This window comes from Mandrillus leucophaeus, unplaced genomic scaffold (assembly GCF_000951045.1).
Source record: "Mandrillus leucophaeus isolate KB7577 unplaced genomic scaffold, Mleu.le_1.0 Scaffold157, whole genome shotgun sequence".
Lineage (NCBI taxonomy): Eukaryota > Metazoa > Chordata > Mammalia > Primates > Cercopithecidae > Mandrillus > Mandrillus leucophaeus.
The window spans coordinates 5,175,200-5,200,530 of record NW_012101554.1 but is presented as its reverse complement, the minus strand read 5'-3'; the positions used below and the strand labels follow the sequence as shown (position 1 = coordinate 5,200,530).

Sequence of the window (25,331 nt, the reverse complement as noted above, 5' to 3'; positions counted from 1 at the left end):
TTATTTTATTTTAATTAATTTTTTTAGGAGACAGAGTCTCGCTCTGTCACCCAGGCTGGAGTGCAGTGGTGTGGTCTAGGCTCACTGCAACCTCCGCCTCTTGGGTTCAAGCAATTCTTGTGCTTCAGCCTACCTAGTTGCTGGGATTACAGGTGTGCACCACCATGCCCAGCTAACTTTTTAGCAACGATGTTAAGTGAAGACTTCCTGTATAGAAATCAACCACTATAAAATCTACAGAACTATGTGGGATGCAGGATTTCCCCATGGTCCTTCTATTCTTAATTTTAGGATACATTTTCAAGGAGGTTCTTACCATTTGCAGAAAGAACAAGAGGGTCATTTTGGGTCTGAATGTGGAGTCTCCTGTCCCTATACAATTTTGTGAGTTCACTATATACTCAGTCCTATAGGATTTCTACTGACGGCTAGCCTTGGCTGGCAGGTAGGGATCATTCTCCCTAGACCAGGTGTCCCTAAAGTTTTTGGCACCAGGGACCTGTTTCGTGGAAGACAATGTTTCCACAGATGGGGTGCTGTGGGGGGCAGTGGTAGTTCAGGCATTAGATTTCTCATAAGGGGCCGGGAGTGGTGGCTCATGCCTGTAATCCCAGCACTTTGGGAGGCCAACGTGGGTGGATCACTTGAGGTCAGGAGTTCAAGAACAGCCTGGCCAATATGGTAAAGACCTGCCTCTACTAAAAATACAAAAATTAGCCAGGTGTGGTGGCACACAACTGTAGTCCCAGTTACTTGAGAGGCTGAGGCAGGAAAATCACTTGAACCCAGGAGGCGGAGGGTTCAGTAAGCCGAGATGAAGCCACTGCACTCCAGCCTGGGCGAAAGAACCAGATTCAGTCACAAAAAAACAAAACAAAACAAAACAAAACAAAACAAAACAAAAAAACAAAAAAACAACAAATTCTCATAAGGAGCACACAACCTAGATCCCTCGCATGCACAGGTCACAACAGGGTTTGCACTCCTATGCTGCTGAGCTCACAGGAGGCGGAGCTCATGCGGTAACGCTCGCTCACCCACCGCCCCGTCCTGCTGTGCAGCCCAGTTCCTAACAGGCCACAGACCATTATCAGTCCACGGCCTGGGGATTGGGGACCCCTGCCCTTGGGGACCCCTGTCCTACAGACTTTTAGGTTGGGTAAAGAAATCACATTGGTCAAAAACTAAATGCTGGGTCTTACTCCAAGCACCAGGAAGTGCCCTTGCCCTGGGAGCCTTGTCAGAGTCCTCTCATCTTGGCCCAAATGTAGCTATGAGGAAGAGAGAGCTAGTTCCTTCCCAGTGTGCTTACAGAGAGAGTTGAGGAAGAGGCCCAACCCATCCCTTCACATCTACATATTCCCCACCCCTCCACCACCCCGCACCCTACCCCCTCCACAATTTGGATTCAGTCTTGTGTGGTAGTTGAAAGTGAAGCACTGGGCCTGGTGTGGTGGCTCACGCCTGTAATCCCAGCACTTGGGAGGCCGAGGTGGGCAGATCACAAGGTCAGGAGTTTGAGACCAGCCTGACCAACATGGTGAAACCCCGTCTCTACTAAAAACACAAAAATTAGCCGGGCATGGTAGTGTGTGCCTGTAATCCCAGCTACCTGTGAGGCTGAGGCAGGACAATTGCTTGAACCCGGGAGGTGGAGGATGCAATGAGTCAAGATCACACCACTGCACTCCAGCCTGGGCGAAAGAGCAAGACTCCATCGGGGGCGGGGAAAGAAAATGAAGCACTGGAATCGCATAGTTTCTGAGCCAGAATCTCCATTCTATCCCATCCCAGCTATTGACTTCAGGCTGCCTCGTTCTTTTCTTTTCTTTTCTCTCTTTCTTTCTTTCCTTTCTTTCCTTCTTTCTTCTTTCTTTCTCTTTCTTTTTCTTTCATTCTTTCTTCTTTTTTTCTTTTTCTTTTCTTTCTTTCTCTTTCTTTCTGTCTCTCTCTCTTTTTTTCTTTCTTTTCTTCTTTTTCTTTCTTCTTTTCTTTTCTTTTCTTTTTTCTTTTTTCTTTTTTTTTTTTTGACAGAAACTCACTGTGTCACCCAGGCTGGAATGCAGTGGCATGATCTCCGCTTACTGCAACCTCCACCTCCTGGGTTCAAGCGATTTTCCTGCCTCAGCCTCCAGAGTAGCTGGGATTACAGGCACCTGCCACCACGCCTGGCTAATGTTTTTATTTTTAGTAGAAACAGGGTTTCACCGTGTTGGTCAGGCTTGTGTCGAACTCCTGACCTCAAGTGATCTACCTTCCTCGGCTTCCCAAAGTGCTGGGATTACAGGCATGAGCCACCGCACCCAGCCAGGCTGCCTTTCTGTGCCTCAGTCTTCTCACCTATGAAATGGGATAATAGCTACCTTATGAGGCATGTGTAAGGATTAAATGAGCAATATTTTGTAAGAGTTCAGCACAAAGTATGGTACCCAGATTGAATATATTAAGTTTTAGCTATAATAATAATTACTGGCTGGACGGGGTGACTCATGCCTGTGATCCCACCACTTTGGGAGGCTGAGGCAGGTGGATCACGAGGTCAGGAGTTCACGACCAGCCTAGCCAAGATGGTGAAACCCCGTCTCTACTAAAATACAAAAATTAGCCAGGCATGTTGGTGGGCACCTGTCATCCTAGCTACTCTGGAGGCTGAGGCTGAGAATTGCTTGAATCCGGGAGGCGAAGTTTACAGTGAGCTGAGATTGAGCCACTGCACTCCAGCCTGGGTGACAGAGTGAGACTCCGTCTCAAAATAATAATAATAATAATAACTGTTGTTGTTGTTGTTGTTGTTAGGACGAATGTCTACCTTAAATCTCGGCTCTCTCACCCTACTTAGCCTAGGCCTGGTCAGCGCCATGGCAGATGCTTCATGAAACAACCCTCATGGAAATGGCATGGCATGGCAAGGGCCAACTGAGACCTCTTCACAGCACACAGGGGACTCCTGGGCCAAGATGCATGAGGCTTCCTAGGCTCTGGCCTTTCACCGAAACCCAGACAGGTGAAAATTCAGCCTTGGAGGCTGAGGCTGATAATTAGGGATGAAGATGCTAAGGGGTCTCCTCGGCTCATTTAAGGCTTTCAAAAACACCTGGGAGCTTGTTTGTCATTTCAGAGGGTGCCAGCCGAAAGACAAGAGAGATGTTAAATTGCCCCCCAAACAAGGAGCATGCTTGGTGAGTTTAGTTCTTGCTATTGCTTAAATGTCCCTGCCAAAACTCACGTTGAAACTGAGTCCTGAATGTGGTGGTTTGGAGAGGTGGTGCCTTTAAGAGGTGATTGGATCCTAAGAGCACTGCTCTCATAAATGGATTAATCCATTTATCAATTAATGGGTTATTAGGTTAACGGATTAGTGGGTCATCTTGGGAAGGAAACTGGTGGCTTTCTAAGACAAGGGAAAGAGCTGAACTAGCATGTTAGCACAATCAGCCCCCTCACCACGTGATGCCCTGAGCCTCCTTGGGACTCTGCAGAGTCCCCACCTCTGTACCAGCCAGAGAGAAGGTTCTCACCAGATGTGGTCCCTCAATCTTGGACTTCTCAGACTCTATAACTGTAAGAAATAAATTCCTTTTCTCTATAAACTCCACAGTTTCGGCCAGGTGTGCTGGCTCATGTCTATAATCCCACCACTTTGGGAGGCCAAGGCAGGAGGATCACTTGGGCCCAGGAGTTCAACGCCAACCTGGACAATATGGCCAAACCCCGTCTCTACAAAACACACACACGTGCACACACACACACACACACACACAAATTAGCCGGGCATGGTAGCAAGTGCCTGTAGTCCCAGCTACTCGGGTGGCTGAGGAGGGAGGATCATTTGAACCTGGGAGGCAGAGGTTGCAGTGAGCCAAAATCATGCCATTGCATTCCAGCCTGGGTGACAGAGCGAGATCCTGTCTCAAAAAAAAGAATTCCCCAGTTTCAGGTATTCTGTTATAAGCAACAGAAAATGGACTAAAACAGTTCTCTATGAAGGGGTTCCTTGTGGGATGATCCCTTCAGTGGCCCCTCCTCAAAGGTTACGTGGTGCCCATGGGGCCACTTGGTGAATAGCTGATGCCATTTGGAATTTTGGATGTGGAAGAAACACCATGTGTTACTAGTTCAGTGCCTCACCTCTCTGCCTCCTCCACGCCCAAGTTGTATGTATAACCTCCTACAACAAATACAACAGATAAAACAACATCTGTTCTAGCGTTTTCTCAAATTTGTTTCATGGCATTCATGGGTGCTCTGGGCAAAAGTGTTCCACAGCCAGATAGGTTTAGCAAGCACTGGGTTAAACAACATCAGATAGTTGTCTTTGCTGCAGGACTCTTCAGAACCTTTAATATGTTAGTACAACTTGTAATCATGTTACTTAGTCTCAATTATCCTCAATTTTCTGTGGCTCTGGGCAGTTGGCCTCTTTGATTTTCTGAGCTGTCCTTTCTTCTGAAGACTCATGGAATAACAGCCCCCAGCTGTTCTTTATAATGCCAGATCCAGAGAAGGTAGAGGGATTTCGGTGATGAGAGGGGCCCCATGTTGGGCTGAACCCTTCTCCAGGCACTGACTTTATGGCTTTCTCTCACTTCATGCTTCTTTGAGGAAAGAAGTGAGGGATAAGCAATGGCTTATGAAGGAGCACATTGATTTGTTGGCTGAGGGGAGAAGGGAGTTCTTGTGGGGGAAGCAGCAGTCACTGGAGTCTTCAGAGGTGGGATGGTGGCATTTTGGACAACTTCTTTTCTTCCAGGATTCTCCCAAAGAGCTTGGCTGCCTCCAGAGCACATCCCCAGTGGATAGTGAGCCCATAACCTCCATGGCCATAGTTGTGGATGACCTAGGAGAAGCAAGAGAGAAGGTGGCCAGGTCCGAGAGGGACAGTGGAAAGAATAGATGAAGCTCTTCTGCCCTGGAAGACTCAGGAGCCTCCTGAAGAGTCCTGGGCAAAGCCAGATGCCACCAGAGTTTCTCTTGGCACCCAGGGGGAATGGTGGGGACCCCCTGGGACAGTAGCAAGAGATGATGGGGCAGCCACAAAATGGATATCTGGAAAATAGCCTCAGAGTCAAATTCAAATCACATCCCAGCCCTGCCCTCCACCAGTGGTCTGACTTGGGCAAGTGACTTCACCTCTTAATTCACCCCAGTTTCCTCATCTGAAGCATAGGGAGAACTGTTCCTATCCCAAAGAGCTCCAGAGGAGATTTAATAAGGTCATTCATGTAATGGACTTGCTGCTGTGTGTGACATGAAGTACACATCCAGTAAGTACACATTTTCCTGCTATTTGACCACAGACTTTAGAAAACCAACCCCATTCACCATTTCACCACCACCATTAACACTGCCATTGATACTGTCATATCTGCCACACCATTAATATCACCACTGAGACAGTTGGTGCAGCCATGTTAACACTGCCTTTGAGATTGTCACCTCTGCTGAGGTATTAACATCCTTGGTAGTGTCATTTCCATCAGCACCAACTACCATCCCCACTCCCAATCACACCATTATCAACATTGATCTCATCAGCACCACCTCCATTAACATCACCACTGCCCCCCTATGTAACCTTGAGCAGGTCCTTAACCATCATTGAGCCTCAGTTTCCCCATTTATAGAGGAGGGGATATTAGCCACCACTGCCCCTGCCTGCCAGGGAGCCTGTGTGGAACCTGAGATCAGACACGACTGTTTCATGAAAATGCCAGAGCCACCTAAGGAGTGGAGGAGGGCATTACTTTCCTTGCCGTGGGAGCATACCTCTGTGTTTGAAGGTCCAACGCGAAGCTGTTCTCTTTCTAGCCGAATCTGGGGGCGTACTGGCCGGAAGCCAGTTCGCTCATCAACAATTCTTGCATTCTGGAAAGAAACGTGCTGATCACTCATTTCTGGATTTTTTTTCCTGTGGCCATTTTTAGGTAGTAAGTAGTTTTTAGAATCTCATCACCACCAACACTAATATAATCACAGTCACCTTTATCAATCACCACTACCACCAACACCATCTTTATCAGCTACCAACATCATTACCATTATTGCTTCTACCTCTCCACCAATTCCATCATCAACCACCACCCTCACCATCAGCCACCACCATAATTCTAACAATAGTCACCATCTTATCACCATCATTATTACCATTCTCAGCATTTTCCTCACCATCAATACCAACTCATCCTCATCACCGTCACTACTGTCATCATCACTCGCAGACAAACATGAAAGCCAAGGGCTCCCAGCCATGACCAGACAGGATTCATTAGCCCATAGCAAGAACTTCCCTGTACATTGTCAAGTTCTGTTATATTCCACGTCCCTTGCTGGAATTAATTTGCCCAATTATCCCAGCGGTGGTATCTTCCCATCCTGAAGTGTCCTCATTAACAAGCTCCCAGGACCTTGGTCTAGGGCACTGCTACTCTTCCCTACCTTACCTTCAGAGTGGGCTCCAGTCTGCAGCAGCCTTCCCAAATGGTGGTGTGGTCCTGGATATTGTTTAGCTCATTCCAGTTTCCCAGCTGGAAGATGCCTCCAAGAGTAACTGTCTGGGTCCTAGATACAAATGAGGAGGGTCAAGGATCAAGGAAAATGAAGGCTGTGAGATGAATAAGGTCATTACCATCAACCTTGTCACTTCTGCTAACAACACCACCATCACTAACTCAATTGTCACCGTCATCACCATCAACACCAATCATGAACTCTTCCATCACCACTTCCATCAGTGTTGTCATCTCCATCGACAACATTGTCTTCACTACTATCATTAATAGGTCATCATCACCAACGGCATTCATCATTTCACCACCACCACTAACATTGCCATTGATATTGTCATTTCCATGACACCAGTAACACTGCCATTGAGACCCCATGGTTGGTGCAACCATGTTATTAACATTGCCTTTGAGATTGTCAGCTCTGCTACATATTAATATCATTGATAGTGTCATTTCCATCAGCACCAACTACCATCCCGACTCCCAATCACACCTTCATCAGTACTGATCTCCTCATCAGCACCAGACCACCTCCATTAACATCACCACTCTACCACTCTTATGCCAATCACCACCCCCATGAATGCTGTCTTTCCCATCACTACAATATTATCCCTACTACCACCATTCCGCTATCAACAATATTGTCATCCCACAAACATCACCACTGGTTTCGGTGACATTGTCATCTCCACCATTAACATTACCACCACCATCAACCCCAATCACCATTCCCATTCCCACTCCCATTATTGCCATTCACACCACGTTTTTGTTTTGTTTTTTTTTTTTTGGAGACGGAGTCTCGCTCTGTGGCCCAAGCTGGAGTGCAGTGGTGTGATCATGGCTCACTGTATCCTCAACCTCCCAGGCTCAAGCAATCCTCCCATCTCAGCCTCCTGAATAGCTGGGACCACAGGCATACACCATCATGCCTGGCCAATTTTTGTAGAGATGGGATTTCGCCATGTTGCCCAGGTTGGTCTTGAACTCCTGGGCTCAAGCAATCCTCCCACATTGGCCTCCCAAAGTGCTGGAATTACAGGCATGAGCCACCTACATACCACTTTTAGTGTCACCGCATTACATCCACTGCCTTTATCTTCAGCATCACCACTATTGTCATCCAAAAGAATGTTCATGGTAGACCTCAGTCAAGGCTGAGTCTGCCTTCCCAGGGATTCAGTAGTTCAAACTCACTTTAAAAACATTGAAAGGGTCCGGGCACAGTGGCTCACGCCTGTAATCCCAGCACTTTGGGAGGCAAGGGTGGGTGGATCACCTGAGTCAGGAGTTCAAGACAGGCCTGGCCAACACGGTGAAACCCCGTTTCTACTAAAAATACAAAAAATTAGCTGGGCATGGTGGTGGGCACCTGTAATCTCAGCTACTTGGAAGGCTGAGGCAGGAGAATTGCTTGAACCCAGGAGGCAGGGGTTGCAGTGAGCCAAGATTGCGCCATTGCACTCCAGCATGGGCAACAAGAGGGAAACTCTGTCTCAAAAAATAATAATAAATAAATAAATACGTTAAAACACTGAAAGGGAACAACTGTGGGCAGTAAGGAGCCTGGGGCAGGCAGCAGGGGCATGAAGAGGGCGTGAAGGGGACGCCTCTTCTGCCCGAGAACAGTCCGATTTTACCCTGGGATGATGTACGGGGAATTGTAGATGCCGCTCTCTGGCTCATGGGTGAGAATGAAATGCTTTATCCAAGGGGCATCCACCTGTTGATTCAAGGCAGGAAAGTCTCATCAGCAGAGGTGAGTCAGTGCGGCTGTCCTTGCTCCCCTCTGTGGCCAGATGACCTGACAAGAGTCAGGTCTGATTCCTTATAAGACCTCTCATGACGCTATGGCCCAAGTGTGCACCTGGCTGTTTGCCTCTTGCAGGAAGAGCTGCCCTGATTGGCAGCCACCCCTGCTCCCTGAAGCATTGTGTCTCCTCACCCACATGTCTGAAGAAAAGCACCAGTACACACATGTAAATGCATACACATGAGAAATAAAAATAAAATTCTAAGCCCCCAACTGAATGAACAGACCCCCTCTTGGCCCTAGGAGCCCCAGAGAAACCCTGGAGCTGAGTTCACAGCCACGGTGGGATGGGAGGTCTAATGTGCCTCATTATATCCCCTCCCTCAATGACTTGGCCAAAGTCAGGCTTTCTTCCCTAAGTGGTAAGCAGAAACCAGCCCTTTCAACAGACTCCACACTGATGATGTCATTGACCAGCTTATCTTCCCAGGTACAGAACTTCCTCCATTCCTTTTTTCTTCAAACTTTCAATTTTTTTTTTTTTTTTTGAAACGGAGTCTTGCTCTGTTGCCCAGGCTGGAGTGCAGTCTTGGCTCACTGCAACCTCCGCCGCCCAGGTTCAAGTGATTCTCCTGCCTCAGCCTCCCAAGTAGCTGGCATTACAAGCGCCTGCCACCACACCCGGCTAATTTTTTGTATTTTTAGTAGAGATGGGGTTTCACCATATTGGCCAGGCTGGTCTCGAACTCCTGACCTTGTGATCCACCTGCCTCGGCCTCCCAAAGTGCTGGGATTACAGGCGTGAGCCACTGCGCCTGGCCCAAACCTTCATCTTATCTTATGTCAAATGTAGATTTACTGGGCACTAACTAAAGTCTCACAAGTATGTAATCATTCTCTCACAGCTGCACCCTTCTCCTGCTTTTTTAAAAAAGAAAACATATAAAGACTAAATCTCCCAAGAATCTCTTTGGAAAAAAGAGCCACAGGTGCATCTGTGACTCGCATTTTTCCTGGGCGTGCCTTCAAGCTGGTTCCATAAACTTTGATGATTTCAGACGTATGCCTCAGTCACTCATTTTGGTTGTCACACCCATCAGCCCACATTAGGAACACACGCATGCACCCCTACACACATAAGCATACACATGTGCACCCCTATGAACACTCACAGGTGCACATGCACACACACCCTCACACACGCACACACACACCATCACACATACGCACACATACCCTCACACGCATGCACACACCCTCACATATATGCACACATCATCACACACGTACATACACCCTCATAAACATGCACACACACCCTCACACATATGCACACACACACCCCCTCACATGCATGCACATACATACCCTTACGTACATGCACACACCCTCAAACACATTCACACACACCCCTCGCACACATGCACACACCCACACCCTCACATACATGCCCACACACACCACCACACACATGCACACACGTACCCTCACACACATGCACACATCCTCACATACATGCACACACCATCACACACGTACATACACCCTCATATACATGCACACACATCCTCACACACATGCACACATACCCTTACATGCATGCACACACATACCCTTACGTACATGCACTACACCTTCACACACATACGCGCACACACCCCTCACACACATGCACACACACCCCCACATACATGCACACCCTCACACACAGGCACACACACACACCCTTCGCACACATGCACACACCCCCTCACACACATGCACACACACCCTCACACGTTCACACACACCCCTTGCACACATGCACACACACCCCACACACATGCACACATCCTCGCACACATGCACACACATACCTCACACACATGCACACACCCTCACACACATGCATACACACCCCTTGCACACATGCACACACACAGCCTCACATGCATGCACACACCCTCACACACATGCACACACACCCCTCACACACATGCACACACACCCCTCACACATGCACACACCCTGACACACATGCATACATACACCCCTCACACACATGGACACACTCCCTCACATACAGGTATATACCCTCACACACATGCACACACACACCTCTCGCACACATGGACACACACCCCTCGCATACATGCACACTCACACACGCACACACACCCCTTGCACACATGCACACACACCCCTCACGCACATGCACACACACATACACACACACATCTCACACACATGCACACACACCCTCACCTACATGCACACACCCTCACACATGCGCATGCACACACCCACACACACATGCACACACACCCCTCACATGCACACACACACCCTCACATACATGCACACACCCTCACACACATGCACACACACACCCTCACATACATGCACACACCCTCCTCACACATGCACACACACCCCTCACACAAATGCACACACACCCTCACACACATACACACACACCCTCACAAACATGCGCACACACCCACACACATATGCACACACACACCACATACATGCACACTCACATACATGCACACACACATACCCTCATGCACATGCACACACACAGCAAGAGGAGGCATGGAACAATGCTTGCACGCACAGGCTTTTAAGCCAGGTTGCCTGGCTTCCAATCCGAATTCCACTTCTTACTACCGTGTGAACTTGTGCCTGTTACTTAAATCCTCTTTGCCTCAGTTTCTTCATCTGTAAGATGGCAATGACGATATGGTAGTACCCAGCTCAAAGGGCTGTGGCCATCACTAAATTAATTAACAAAATAGGCTGAGCGTGGCGGCTCACGCCTGTAATCCCAGCATTTTGACAGGCCAAGGCGGGGGGATCCCTTGAGCCCAGGAGTTTGAGACCAGCCTGAGCAATATGGTAAAACCCTGTCTCTACAAAAAATGTAAAAAAAGAGCTGGGTATCGTGGTGGCATGTTCCTGTAGTCCTAGCTACTCAGTAGGCTGAGGTGGGAGCCTGGGAGGTCAAGGCTGCAGTGAGCCGTGATCAAGATACTGTGCTCTAACCTGGGCAACAGAGCGAGACCCTGTCTCGAGAATAATAATAATAATAATTAACACAATAAAGTGCTTAGGCCTATATCCAGTGCTTGGTAAACACTCCATAAATGTTTGCTATTTTTATTACAATACAGGCATATGCTGCTCCCACATAGGTACAAGAACATACACGTGTGCTTCACGATCAAGAGGAAATCCTGAAAGAGGGCAAATGGGGGTGGGACAAGTTTGGATTTTAACATGTCAGTTCTCTGCAGTCTCGGGGGGCTCCTCTAACAGATGTTCCTGATTTGTCCACGATCTTGAGAGATTGACTAAGCATGCGGAATGATCTTCCTATCAACAAAAGGCAGGGGTCTCACCCTCACACTCACCTTAATGATCTGCCCCCGGCCTGGCTGCAGCAGGGGGTCTGGTTGCAGCGCCCCAGCCCATACCCCAGTGCAGTTGACAATCACATCTGCGCCTTCTCTTGCCACCTGGTAACAACCAACAGGGTAGTGGGGGATGAAAGGTGGGAAAGATCCTCGTATTCCCTGTTGTCTCTTCCCCTTTCTTCTACCCTCAATCTGTCTACTCCCTGATGAACAGTGGGGAGAGGTCTCAACGACAAATCAGAGAGGCCCGGCTCCAAATTTTCACCCTGCGATTTATCTGATGTGTGACCTTGAAAATGGCTCTTTATCTCCTTAACGCTCAGCTGCCTCTGTAAAATGAGGCTGCCCGTGCCTGTTTACAGGCTGCTATGAGGCTCCTGTACAACTCTGGATATAAAAGTGGTTGCAAAGCAGTTCTTTGGATGGGGGAAATCTTCCTGGAACCTCCCGAAAGAAGTCAGAAAGGAAGCAGAGATAGTTATCTTTCTCCTTTTGACTCCTTTTAACTTTATTCTCTTGCCTTCTAGTCTGCCAAGACATTTGCAGAAGACACGTTGGAACCCCTAGCTCTGTCTACAGATGAGACGGTCTCATCTCAAGCATGCATGATGAGCCCCTAAGCTCCCCAACCCAGCCCCAGGGACTCTCATCACAAGACAGTCATGGCACAGACACATTGCGAGATGCTACTATTGTTCCTGAGTGAATGATTGAGAATGAGGGCTGCATTGGGTGGACCATGTATCTCCAGTGTCCATCAGGGCCCGACCCAGAGCAGGTTAGTCCTCATGACATAGCACTAGTAGCTACATGTATGGAGTGCCTTCCATACACCAAGCAGGGTTCTAGATGCTGGGATCAAATGAAGCCATACGGTAAAGCTCTTGTTGCTGGTGCCTGGAGACGGTGGCTTTTCCTATCATTATTATTGGTGGTGGTGTCACTTTGGAGGTGAGTCAGCTGAGGGCCTGGACTTTGCAGAAAGACCAACCCAGATGTCAGTAGGGTTAAGAAGCAAGCGTCTGACCTTGGAGTGCAGCTGACACTGAGAAAAGGCGGCCAGCTCTCTAACCCCAAAACTCATCGAGTCTCAGATATAAATCAGCTCCTAATGGCCACCATGATCCCAGTGTTCCTTTGTTCCCACCACCAACATGAAGGCAGAGACTTCCTCCTTCAGAATACCGGAGTCCTCCTGGGGCAAGGGTTTGGGGCAGGCCTGTGGGGACCCTAGGAGCCTGAGAAGGGGCCCCCGACTCAGCAGCAAGAAGCAGAGGCCTCCCTTCTTCTCCCTCCCCCACCCACCACATCAGCCCTGCAGCTCACCTCCTCAAAAGACTCCACCTTCCGCTGGAAGAACTTCACTCCCCTCTCAGTTAACCTGGGATGATCAAACACATCAAAAAGCCTAGTATTCATTTCTCTGTCCCATCCCGCCAAGAGGGTAGCACAGAAACCTTTCCCAAAGAACCTTCTGCAGACATTAGTCGCACAGGATGCTGTTTGAGAAGATGGCTGTGTCGTCAAATCAGCTCATGAGCACCTGGCTGGACTGGTAGTCCAAAAAATCTCCCTTGGGAAACCAGAGATGGTCCAAGCCCCTTGTTGGGCAGATGGAGTTGGGGAAGGGCCTTGTTGAAGGCCATAGAGTGAGTCAGTGATGGAGTTGGAACTCAAACCCAGGCCTCTTAGCCCCCAATACTTCCTGTGACCACCACATTGCTTTGTAACAGTAAAGGAGGTGAGATTCAGAGTAGAGAAGGAGAGAGTTGTACCAGTGCCAAATTCCCCTTTGTCAGAAGCTGGGCATGAGGAGGAAGGTGGGCTGAGGACATCCACCCTCCCTTTAAACATCCCATTGCAAAAACATCTAGCACAATTAGAAATACACTAGAAACGGCCAGGCACGGTGGCTCACGCCTGTAATCCCAGCACTTTGGGAGGCCGAGGCAGGCGGATCACGAGGTCAGGAGATGGAGACCATCCTGGCTAACAGAGTGAAACCCCGTCTCTACTAAGAATACAAAAAAAACCACAAAATTAGCCAAGTGTGATGGTGGGCGCCTGTAGTCTCAGCTACTCAGGAGGCTGAGGTAGGAGAATGGCGTGAAGCTGGGAAGCGGAGCTTGTGGTGAGCCGAGATTGCGCCACTGCACTCCAGCCTGGGCGACAGAGCAAGACTCCGTCACACACACACACACACACACACACACACACACACGTATGGAATCTCCCTTAATACGAATGTATGTGAGTATAAATATCAACGTTTCTCTCAAGTGAGTGTTTGCTACTTTAGAACACTGCCAGATTCCTATTAACATGAGGAACAAGTCAAAGACATCCACTATCATCTGGATGAGCAACATTGCTCTGGAGGTATTGGCCAAAGCAGTTAGAGAAGAAAAAAAGAGAGAGGTAGATAAAAATAAAAGGTAGCTTATGTTTTGCAGATGATGCAAACATATCTGGAAATCTTAAAATAATACATCTAAAACTATTACACAAATATTAGGTATTTAAAAGAGGTTGTTAATAGACGTCATGTGTAAACAGCTGCCCAGGTGGTTCTGATGCCCAGCTAGGCTCAGGACCCATTGCCTCTGTGCCCAGTGGTGATCAGGACCAAGGATAGCTCCCACACCAGGCCTAAGGGTATTCTTCAAACCCTGGGGTTGGTCCATGCAGGGGGAAGCCCACGAACCATCTTCTACTACAACTTCGTCTCTGGGAGGTGCCTCCCTCAAAATGGAGTTTAAAATCTCACCTTTCAGTCAGCCACTGTAGATAGTTCTTTCCCTCCAGAATTAGGCTTGTATGGAACCAGCCATAGCTAGAGTCACAGCAGGCAAAAGTTGAAAATAAAGGTAAAAATCAGGGCTATATTTGAAGGCTGTGAAATGGAGGTGGGAGCAATGTTGTTCTGTAGGCCCAAAGGGTAGTGCCACGACCACTAGGTGAAGTTCAAGGAGGGGATGTGGTTTTGAGCTCAATGCAAGGAAAAATGTTCTATCAGACAAGACCATCTCTGACATTGGAAGATGCAAGTGGAAATTGAATGTGCATTTGTAGAGGGGATTCAGGCGTGGGGTGGGATGAGGAGAAGACCAGAGAGGCATCAGGCTGTAGAGAAAAGAAAGGAGGGGTGTGGGGTCATACAGACTGGGTTGGAATCCCAGTTTGGTCACTTGGCTGTGTGACCTTAGGAAGTCACTTAGCCTCTCTGAAACTCAATATCTTCATCTACAAAACAAGATGGTGATATGGAGCCTCCGGACTTGAGATCTGTGATTTCATACCCCCTACCTTCCCAGCCCAAGGCCAGGTTTGAGTGGGTAGCCTCTCTGAAGGAGCTGGACCAAGGACCAGGAGACCAGGGTACCAAGACCTGGGTAGCACAGGAAATCTGGTGCCTCTACCCTCTGCTGCCTTCTGGACAGGTCTGTCTAACTCATGGGGCCCCGGTCCCCTTTGACTATGACAATAAACTCACCTGTAATCTGGGAATATATCCAGCTCTCTGGGGGTCAGCTTCCGAAATCCCAGAACTGTGTCCTTCCAGGAAGGGTCCTGAAGAGGAAGGACAAAGGGGGTACCAGGAGGGATGGAAGTCAATAATAACGATAATGGGCCAGGTGTGGTGGCTCACACCTGTAATCCCAGCACTTTGGGAGGCTGAGACGGGTGGATCACCTGAGGCCAGGAACTCCAGACCAGCCTGGCCAATGTGGTGAAACCCCGTCCATACTAAAAAAAGAATAACAATACAAAAATTAGCAGGGTATGGTGGTGCATGCCTGTAATCCTAGATACTCAGGAGACTGAGGCAGAAGAATCCCTTGAATCTGGGAGCTGGAGGTTGCAGGGAGCCGAGACTGTGCCACTGCACTCCAGCCTGGGCCAAAGAGCGAGACTTCACCCCCCCCCCCAAAAAAAAAGATAATGACAAAGACGTATGTCATGCTAAGTGCATATCAGGCACCATTCCAAGCACTTTACTTATACTGGTCCATTTAACCTTTACAAGAAGCCACTGGGGTGGATGCTATTCTTTCCCCAGTTTACAGATGGACCCACTGAGGCTTAGAAAGATTAAATAACTCGCCTAAGGTCACACAGCTAATAAATGGTGGTGTTGGGATTTTAACCCATACAGCTCAGTTCCAGAGTCCATGTTCTTAACTGCTATTTATGGTAAGGGTAAGAGTAAGACTGAGGGTGAGTTATACGGAAAAGGTCAGAAATAGGGGAGAGAAAGTGGCAACAGTGAGAGTCCCCGGGGATGAGAGAAAGCAACAGAGCATAGTGTCAGACAACCTGGGCGGAGACTCCAGCCTCATCACTTACTACTTGAATTCTCTGAGACTCAGTCTCCTTGTCTGTATCATGGAGTTAATAATCACTCTTGGCCAGGTGCAGTGGCTCACACCTGTAATCCCAGCACTTTGGGAGGCAGATCACTTGAGGTCAGGAGTTCGAGACCAGCCTGGCCATCGTGGTGAAACCCCATCTATATTAAAAATACAAAAATTAGCCAGGCGTGGTAGTGCATGCCTGTAATCCCAACTACTCAGGAAGCTGAGACAGGAGAATGGTTTGAAACCAGGAAGTGGAGGTTGCAGTGAGCCGAGATCATGCCAATGCACTCCAGCCTGGGCAATACAGCGAGACCCCGTCTCAAAAAAAAAAAAATACTCTTAGTCCCATGAAAGGTAACAGATAATGTGGATAAAGCCCTTAGCAGAGTGCTAAAGGTTGAATGAACTTTAAGAGCTGGCACAGGGCTCTGGGCACAGAGCCAGACCACCCTCTCCAAGCAGCCTGAGCAAACCGTCCCAGGGCTGTGCTGTTCCTGTGAGCACATTGGGCAGCATGTGGTCACACATGGCCTGGATTCAAATCCCAGCTCAGCCACTGGCAAGCTTTGTGGCCTTGGGCAAGTTACTCCATTTCTCGGAGCTTCTTTTTTCTCACCTATTAAGTGAGAATAAGGACAGCCCTTACCTCCTGGTTATAAAGAGAATTAAATGAGCGGCTAGCTGTAAATGAGTTAGGACTGGGCCTGGCACATAATAAATGCTTTGGCAGTTTTTGCTATGATAAGTATTTTATTTCTTCTTGATAAAAAGCCCTGGGACCTTCAGGGACACATGAAACCTTTTGGCTTCGGCACCAAGTGCCCGTCACTGCAGAACATGTTTGTGTTTTAGCCATGCTAATCAAAGGCTAGTTTCCCCTGGGCATCAGAAGATTCTTTGTCCTCTGCCAACTGAACAGCAAAATTTGAAACAAAAATAATTTTCAAAGCAAAAATAGAATTTAAACCAAACCTGTTTTGAACCCAGGAGTCTGTTGCCTACGAGACTCAAAACACCCCGCCCTCATCTGTGATTAAGGCTCTGCGGCACTCACCCTCACCACCCCAGCCCTGGGGGATCATCCCTCACGGTCAAGAAGTGTTCACCCACCGGAATGGCTTCATGGAAGAGGTTGTAGCCTGAGATTAGGAACAGGCCCAGTTTTTCAGCATTGGGAGAATGGATGTGGCTCAGGAGATAGTCAAAAGTCTGTTGGCTCCAGTCCCTGGAAGGGTCATGAAGAGTTCGATCACCCAATGCCCTGAGCTGGGCAAAAAACCTTAGGTCAGCTGGCATGGGGCTGTGGCATGATCAGGGGTTTGGGGTGTGTCCAAAACCCAGAAATCCACCACGTTCACTCTTGCAACTCCCCAAATGCCATGGGTCTTCTCCCTCCCAAATTTTCCAATATTTCCCCATTAATAGAATTAAGAAGACAGGGAATGAAGGATGCCCATCATAACCATTTGAAGTGCACCTCCAGTACGGGATTACATGGCTGATGAGTTTCAGTGAAGGCCTTGACCTGGCTTTGGGGATTACGAGCCACACTGTTCAGGCTGGCTGCAAGCACCCCTCCTTGTAAACATTGGTGGCAGATATCGACTTGCAGCTCCTCAAACTTTTCCTCCTCCCCCGGGCACACAGCTCACCTACATTTCCTAGACCCTCTTGCAGCTAAATGAGACCGTGTGACTTGTTTCTGGCCAAGGGACTCTAAAGACTCTGCACATGTGGTCCTGCGTGATCCTTCTGCAGTCACCGGCCCATGTGAATGGTGACATTGAGGTGACCTCCGGAACATGTGGGAAAATGGAAAAGCCATGAGATGGAAGGAGCCTGGGCCCCTGAATCACTGCACACTGATCAGAAACATTGGTTTTTTACAGAGGTGTGAATTAAAATTCTGGTTGGGTACATTGGCTCATGCCTATAATCCCAGCTCTTCTGGAGGCTGAGGCAGGATGGTCACTTGAGGCCAGGAGTTTGAGACAAGCCTGGGTAACATAGGGAGAACCTGGCTCTACAAAAAATAAAGAAAAGTAGCCAGGTATGATGGCATGCACCTGGGTCCCAGCTACTTGGGAGGCTAAGTTGGGAGGATTGCTTGAACCCAGGAGGTCAAGGCTGCAATGAGCTATGATCATATCACTGCACTTCAGCCTGGGTGACAGGATGCCTCTAAAACAATTTTTTAATCTGTTTGAGCTGCTATTCATTGGGTGTTCCATTTGCTGAAGCATCTGGCAGTTTCTAAACTACCATAATGACCTTTGCAATTTATTTGATAAATCTGTGCATCCATCCACCCACTTAGATGTTCACCCACTTAGAAGTTTTCCAGATTCAGCTGGGTGCAAGGGCTCACACCTGTAATCCCAGCAATTTGGGAGGCTGAGGAGGGCAGATCGCTTGAGCCCAGGAGTTCAAGACCAGCCTGGGTGACACAGACAGACCCTATCTCTATTTAAAAAGAATAAAATTTGGCAAGGCATGATGGCTCATGCCTGTAATCCCAGCACTTTGGAAGGCCAAGACAGGCAGATCACCTGAGGTCAGGAGTTTGAGACCAGTCTGGCCAACATGGTGAAACTCCATCTCTACTAAAAGTACAAAAATTAGCCAGGCGTGGTGGCAGATGCCTGTAATCCCAGTAACCTGGGAAGCTGAGGCAGGAGAATCGCTTGAACCCAGGAGGCAGAGGATGCAGTAAGCCAGGATCATGCCATCGCACTCCAGCCTGGGCGACAAGAGTGAAACACAATCTCAAAAAAATAATAATAAAAATAAAAATTTATAAACTAAAAAAGAGGAAGTTTTCCAGATTCACCAACCATGTGGTATTGACAGGCACCCAGTTTCAGGAAGACGAGACAAAACCTCCTAGTATCTGGCACAGAGCAAGGGGCTTAATATTTATGAATCTTTTATTTATTTTTTTCTTTTTGACACAGTCTCACTCTGTTGAGAGTACAGTGGCAGAATCTCAGCTCACTGCCACCTTTACCTCCTGGGCTCAAATGATTTTCCTGCCTCAGCCTCCGGAGTAGCTGGGGTTACGGGCGTGCGCCACCATGCCCAGCTAATTTTTTGTATTTTTGGTAGAGATGGGATTTCGCCACGTTGTCCAGGCTGGTCTGGAACTCCTGGCCTCAAGTGATCCTCCCACCTCGACCTCCCAAAGTGCTGGGATTAAAGGCGTGAACCACCATGCCTGGCATTTTCTTTATCTTATGCTAGACCAGAGCTTCCACAAGGGGCTTGCTCTTGGTGATGGGAACCCTGACCCCCTCTGCAGACTTAGCCCCATGGGCTCCCCAGGCTACCCTATGTGACCCTCACTCACGCCTCCTTTGGGTTGCTGGGGTCAGAAAGGTAGGGCTGCCAGAAGCCAGCAGCTACGTCAGTGGTGGTGAGTGGGGTGAAGCGGTCCGCGTAGACCTTTATGTCCAGTGGCTGCAGCACTGAGCGGTAGCACTCATGGATGCAGAGGGCGGTGGACAGCCCGATGACTCCCGCTCCGATCACCACCACACGCATGGTACCAGCCTGTGGGAAGGAAGGATTGAGGCACACCATCATCACCATCATCTCCATCATCCTCACCACCATTGCCACCATCCACTGAAGGCTTAGAAAGTACCAGACACCACCAAGCCCTTTTTATATTTGAAATTCCCCATGACCCCAGGAGGAAGGAATATCATTGTTCCCATTTTGCAAATGGAAACACTGAGGTATGGCGAAGCAATCGAGACTTGGCCACAGTCGCACGGCTGGTAAATGATGCAGCTTTCTCTGGGGAGCATCCCCAGACACCCAGTTTCTGGGCTGGGAATAGAAAAGACCCAGCAGAGCGCATGACCAACTGTAGGCTGGGTAGGCCGATGGTTAGTGCGATGGGCTCTGGCTTCAGGACTCAGCTCTGCCACCTACTGGCCGTTAACTTTGAGCAAGATGCTTCAACCTCTAATAATCCATACTTGAGGGGATGGATGGGAAATTGAACAAGATGCCAAACGTAACAAATTTAACAAGCTGCCTGATGAAAAAGAAGTAATGTACTGACATTTGTGGAGCACCTACTGTGAGCCAGCTGGCCTTGGCTAAGCGCTTCACAGGCATCCCTTCTTCCAAGTCTCCCAACACCCTTATGAGGTAGGGGCTGCTGCTGTCGGCCCCGTCTTCCAGAGGAGGAAACTGATGTTCAGAGAGGTGATGTGACTTACCTGAAGTCACACAGCCAGTTAAATGGTGCAGCTGTGACTTAATTTCAATTTGAGCAAACTCAACACACGCTTAATGCATACCTACCATATGCCAGGCTGGCAGCCAGCAAATGCAGCTATGAGCATGACAGACACAGTGTCTGGCCTCAGAACTTGGTCTTCCAGCACAGAACTCCACCTGCCTTGGGGCACAGGGCTAATTGGGCCCTGAGAAGTTTAGAAGGCCTACCAGCTTCTAACCTTGAAGCTACTTAAGTCTGCACAGCAGGGAAATATTCTGCAGCCTCCTGCTGAGGCAGAACAAGAGAATTGTTTGTGCTCAGAAGAGCCAAATTCAACTTTCCCTCCTCTTCACTCACAACTCTCCTCCTGCAGACCTCAGCTCCTGGCAACTTGGGCCTGCGGCCCTGGACAGCAGGACATTCTTAATATGGCCTAGTTTTATAAAGGAGGGAAAAACGGCTCCAGTCCACAAGAACTGGACTCTGTTGGGGTTTCAGAAGCCAAGTTGGAGATAGAACCAACAAACAGAAAGGTATCGTTCCTCTAGGCAATTCTTCCAGCTTCCAGCCTTAGCTTGGATACTGGGGCTTAGGAGACAGCCCCTCTCAGGGACTCTTGGCCTCCTCTCCTCCCTCTTCTCTAATACTTTGCCTGGAGACACAATCTCCTCATCTGCAAAAAGGGGGTAATCCCAATCTTACAGGGTCATTTTAAGGGTTAAATAAGAAGTTTAGCAAAAGTTCTCGGTACAATGCCTGGCACAGAGTAGCCCATCAACACACAGCAGCCTCCTAGAACTTTGTCTCCTAGAACTTTAAAAAAATCACATAGAACAAAAACATTGCAGGAACAAAAGGAGAGAGGGAGAACCAGGCTCAGTGGCTCATACCTGTAATCCCAGTACTTTGGGAGGCCGAGGCAGGTGGATCACGAGGTCAGGAGTTCAAGACCAGTCTGGCCAAGATGGTGAAATCTCGTCTCTACTAAAAACTACAAAAATTAGGTGCAGTGGCAGGCGCCTGTAATGCTAGCTACTAGGGAGGCTGAGGCAGGAGAATCTCTTGAAGAACCCCGGGCAGCAGAGGTTGCAGTGAGTCGAGTTCACACCACTGCATTCCAGTCTGGACAACACAGCCAGACTCGCTCCAAAAAAAAAAAAAAAAGAAGAGAAAGGCAGAGTCAGACCTGGCTTCACTTCTGCCTTGCTGTGTGACCTTGACTAAGTTAATTCTCCCTCTCTGGGCTTTTTGACTGTCTCTGCATAATTTCCAGAGAGCTGACCACTTTTTTTTCTTTTTTTTTTTTTTTTAAGAGACAAGGTCTCACTCTGGCACCCAGGCCGGAGTGCAGTGGCACGATCATAGCTCACTGCCACCTCCAATTCCTGGGCTCAAGCGATCCTCCCACCTCAGCCTCCCAAAGCCCTGGGCTTTCAGGTGTGAGCCACTGCACTTGCCCTCTTGACCATTTTTATACGTTAACAATGAGAAGGCAGAGGAATAAAGGGCTTTCTGCATTCTCCAGATTCTCCATGATGAATCCAAGAGATACTATGGCCCAGGCTGAGGGTCAGACAGACCCAGGTTCGCAGGCTCACTTGGGCACACACCAGCCATGTAACCGTGGGCAGGTTGCTCAACCTGACTGAGTGAGGGTGACCAACGTCCGCAGCTTGCCCAGGACTGAGGGTCCTGCCAGGATGCAGCCTTTCAGACTAAAAGTCAGTGCATCAGAGTTTCAGGCAAACCAAGATGAGTTGGTTAATCCTAATTGAACCTCAGTTTCCTCACCTATAAACTTTTTTTTTTCGAGACAGAGTTTCACTCTCGTCGTCTAGGCTGGAGTGCAATGGCACAATCTCAGCTCGCTGCAGACTCTGCCTCCCGGGTTCAAGTGATTCTCCTGCCTCAGCCTCCTGAGTAGCTGGGATGATAGGCATGCACCAACACGCCTGGCTAATTTTTGTATTTTTAGTAGAGACGGGGTTTCACCATGTTGGCCACGTTGGTCTCAAACTTCTGACCTCAGGTGATTTGCTGGCCTCAGACTCTCAAAGCGCTAGGATTACAGGAGTGAGCCACTATGCCCAACCTCATCTATAAACTTTTATGAGAGCTGACAAAGTTCCTTGCCTTATTGTCTCCTCACTGGAATATCAGCTCCTGGACACCCAGGTAGCGAGAGGCAGAGCCCAGGCCAGCCTGGCTCATAAGTCTATGTGCTTAAAGGCCGTGCTTGCCAGTAAATCACATGGTTTGAAAAATCTGAGAATCAAGCAGGTAAAGAGGAACAACCGAAGCTTCAGAGTCCTGCATTTCAAAAATATAATATAATATAATATAATATAATATAATATAATATAATATAATATAATACAAAATAAAATAAAATGTCTGTAGGAATTTTTAGAGTGTTGGTGGGAATAGAATGGAAAATCAAAAAGGCTGGGCACGGTGGCTCACGCCTTTAATTCCAGCACTTTGGGAGGTTGAGGCTGGCAGATTACTTGAGGTCAGGAGTTCAAGATCAGCCTGGCCAACATGGTGAAACCCTGTCTCTACAAAAATACAAAAAAATTAGCCAGGCTTGGTGGCACACGCCTGAAATTCCAGCTACTCAGGAGGCCAAGGCAGGAGAATCCTTTGAATCCGGGAGGAGGAGGTTGCAGTGGGCCGAAATCATGCCATTGCACTCCAGCCCAGGTGACGAGAGTGAAACTCCGTCTAAAAAAAAAAAAAACCAAAAAAAATTCCGTCCAAAAAAAAAAAGAATTTAAAAGGAAAAAAATGTGAGTCCAAAGTCAATTATCTTTTTTTAAAAATTCACTGTATGGGGCCGGGCGCGGTGGCTCAAGCCTGTAATCCCAGCACTTTGGGAGGCCGAGATGGGCGGATCACAAGGTCAGGAGATCGAGACCATGCTGGCTAACACGGTGAAATCTCGTCTCTACTAAAAAATACAAAAAACTAGCCGGGCGAGGTGTCGGGCGCCTGTAGTCCCAGCTACTAGGGAGGCTGAGGCAGGAGAATGGCGTGAACCCGGGAGGCGGAGCTTGCAGTGAGCTGAGATCCGGCCACTGCGCTCCAGCCTGGGCGACAGAGTGAGACTCCATCTCAAAAAAAAAAAAAAAAAATTCACTGTATGAGTCAAAGTTGACACTGATTATTGCAACGTGTGTGTGTGTGTGTGTGTGTGTGTGTGTGTGTGTGTTAAAGTGCAAAATAAATGCATGAGGTCCTCACGACAAGCCAGAGCGACATTGTGAGATCTGGCAGATCCAGCCTCAGGTAAAATCATTCATGCGTGTAGGTAATGAGCTTTTGGACTTAAACGCACCCAGCTCAGTTACTCGGTTGGACATTTTCGTGTTGTTGCTGATGTTTTTATTAGCGTTGCCATTCTCCTCTGTTTTACACCATTACTTCAACCCAGCAAGCTTGGAGTATGCATCCCAGAAGATGCAAACAACTTGGATTATTATATTTGTGTGCATGTGTATGTGTGTGTGTGTGATTAGAATGTCTGTGTAAGCATGGAACAGGAAGGGAACCAACGTATTTTGGTCTCTGCCACTTGCCAGACACATGTAGATGCAGCACAGACATAATCCTCTTAATCCTCTCAACTGCTGTAGGAAGTAGGGAAGGTTACTGCCCTCATTCTGGAGGCTGGGACTGAGGTTCAGGGAGGAGAAGTCACCCACCCAAGGTTACACAGTCAGTATGGGACAGCATTCGGATCCAGACCCAGTTCTATCAGCACTTTCTGCGTTGCTCTAAAAAAATATTTAGGCAGTCGGCATGCAGTTGCCACCTGACGCTTTCTGCTTGTCTTTCAGTCTTGCGTTTATCTGCCTAGGACCTCCCTTGTCCCCTAGAAGGCAATCTGAGACAGCTGATGGCTTTGATTGCTACGTGCACAGCAAAGAATATGAAAGACTTGTTTAAAAAAAAAAAATCAGTAAGCCAGAGATGAGGCATTTGAATGAACATAATTCGTTCTCCCTGGTTGCACCACATGGCTACTTCTTATGAAGTTATTTGCAGAGTTTGTCCTTGAAATGGAACAGAAGCTATAAAAGTTTGAGAACCAGGCTACCAACTCCCCCATCAAAAATAATAACTATCATTTGAGTCCTTGCTACCTGCCTAGATCTGTTAAGCACTTTACATGCACCACCTCTGTTAACACTCAGATTCACCCTCTAAGAGGGGAGTTATGATCCCAGTGTTCCAGATGAAGAAACTGAGGCTTGGGGAGGGAAAAGTCACTTACCTATGGTCTCTCTGCTGGATGTTTGAGAGGCTGGATCTCTCCTTTCCTGTCACCTGCCTTAGGCTGTAATGTTGAGCCCTGTCTTTGACATTGGTAGGACATGAAATCCTTTGCCTCTCCCCTCTCCCAACCCCTGCCCCCAGCTCAAAGGTGCATCTGCCACTCACCGGAAGTACCAAACTGCTGGAGAGACCAGATAACTGCCGTGCGGGGACACAGGACGCTATTTCCTGAGGGGAAGCTCCTGATTCTGGGGCGTCTTGTCTCCAGCCCTCTGTCCGCCAGCCCGGACTGGAGCGCAGGGTCAAAGTCTGGAGCTATGGACAGGGCACAGCTTGAGGGGTGGGGCTCAGCACTGCACTGCCCGCAGAGACTGGACCCAGGCCCGGCCGGGAGACCTCGCTCCCGGTCCCTGAAAAGTTGCCTGACTTTTCTGGCTGATCTCAAGCTCCTGTGGACAGGCCTCGGGGGAGGGAGGGAGGACGGGCATTCTTGGAGGGTTGATGAGCACAAGAAGGGCTGTCGCTCTGGCCAGCTGGAGAGGATCCCCTTTCTTCCCTCTTCCTGCTGCCGCCCTGGGGGAGGGTCGGGCCGTTCCCTGCGGCACTGGAGGCCTGGCCTGCAGAGGGGGGGGTGGTCAGCCTGGCAGCTCCTGAGGGGAAAGGAGAGGCACAGGACAGGGGCTCCCTGGGCCAACCCGATGCCATTCCAGGACGCTGGGGAGATGAGGCCAAGGAGAGACTGGAGGTGACGGCTGTGTGGGCCATGGGGATGCGTGGCTCTTTGCTCCCGTATCCCAGAGACGC

General features: G+C 48.7%; 1 protein-coding gene across 1 annotated transcript; it reads right to left on the bottom strand.

The window, feature by feature from the left end:
* Nucleotides 1-4,306: 4,306 nt before the first annotated feature.
* On the bottom strand, nt 4,307-25,058 carry DAO (D-amino-acid oxidase). The gene is made up of 11 exons (XM_011975583.1): nt 24,693-25,058; nt 19,365-19,567; nt 17,129-17,243; nt 15,154-15,230; nt 14,428-14,493; nt 12,987-13,041; nt 11,658-11,762; nt 8,150-8,232; nt 6,441-6,558; nt 5,767-5,865; nt 4,307-4,837 (listed from the first exon to the last, which is right to left on the bottom strand). Exons 2-11 carry the CDS (start codon nt 19,556-19,558, stop codon nt 4,706-4,708), a joined length of 1,044 nt encoding a protein of 347 aa, XP_011830973.1. The 5' UTR covers nt 19,559-19,567; nt 24,693-25,058; the 3' UTR covers nt 4,307-4,705.
* Between the last annotated feature and the right edge of the window lie 273 nt (nt 25,059-25,331).

What these genes read in the sequence shown, in the direction of transcription:
- DAO (XM_011975583.1), bottom strand. Translation starts at nt 19,558, where the DNA reads ATGCGTGTGGTGGTGATCGGAGCGGGAGTCATCGGGCTGTCCACCGCC. An exon ending in TCTTCCATGAAGCCATTCCG is followed by an intron (nt 15,231 to 17,128) that starts GTGGGTGAACAC and finishes CTTCCTCTTCAG; the next exon opens with GACCCTTCCTGGAAGGACAC. An exon ending in GCCGGGGGCAGATCATTAAG is followed by an intron (nt 8,233 to 11,657) that starts GTGAGTGTGAGG and finishes TTGAATCAACAG; the next exon opens with GTGGATGCCCCTTGGATAAA.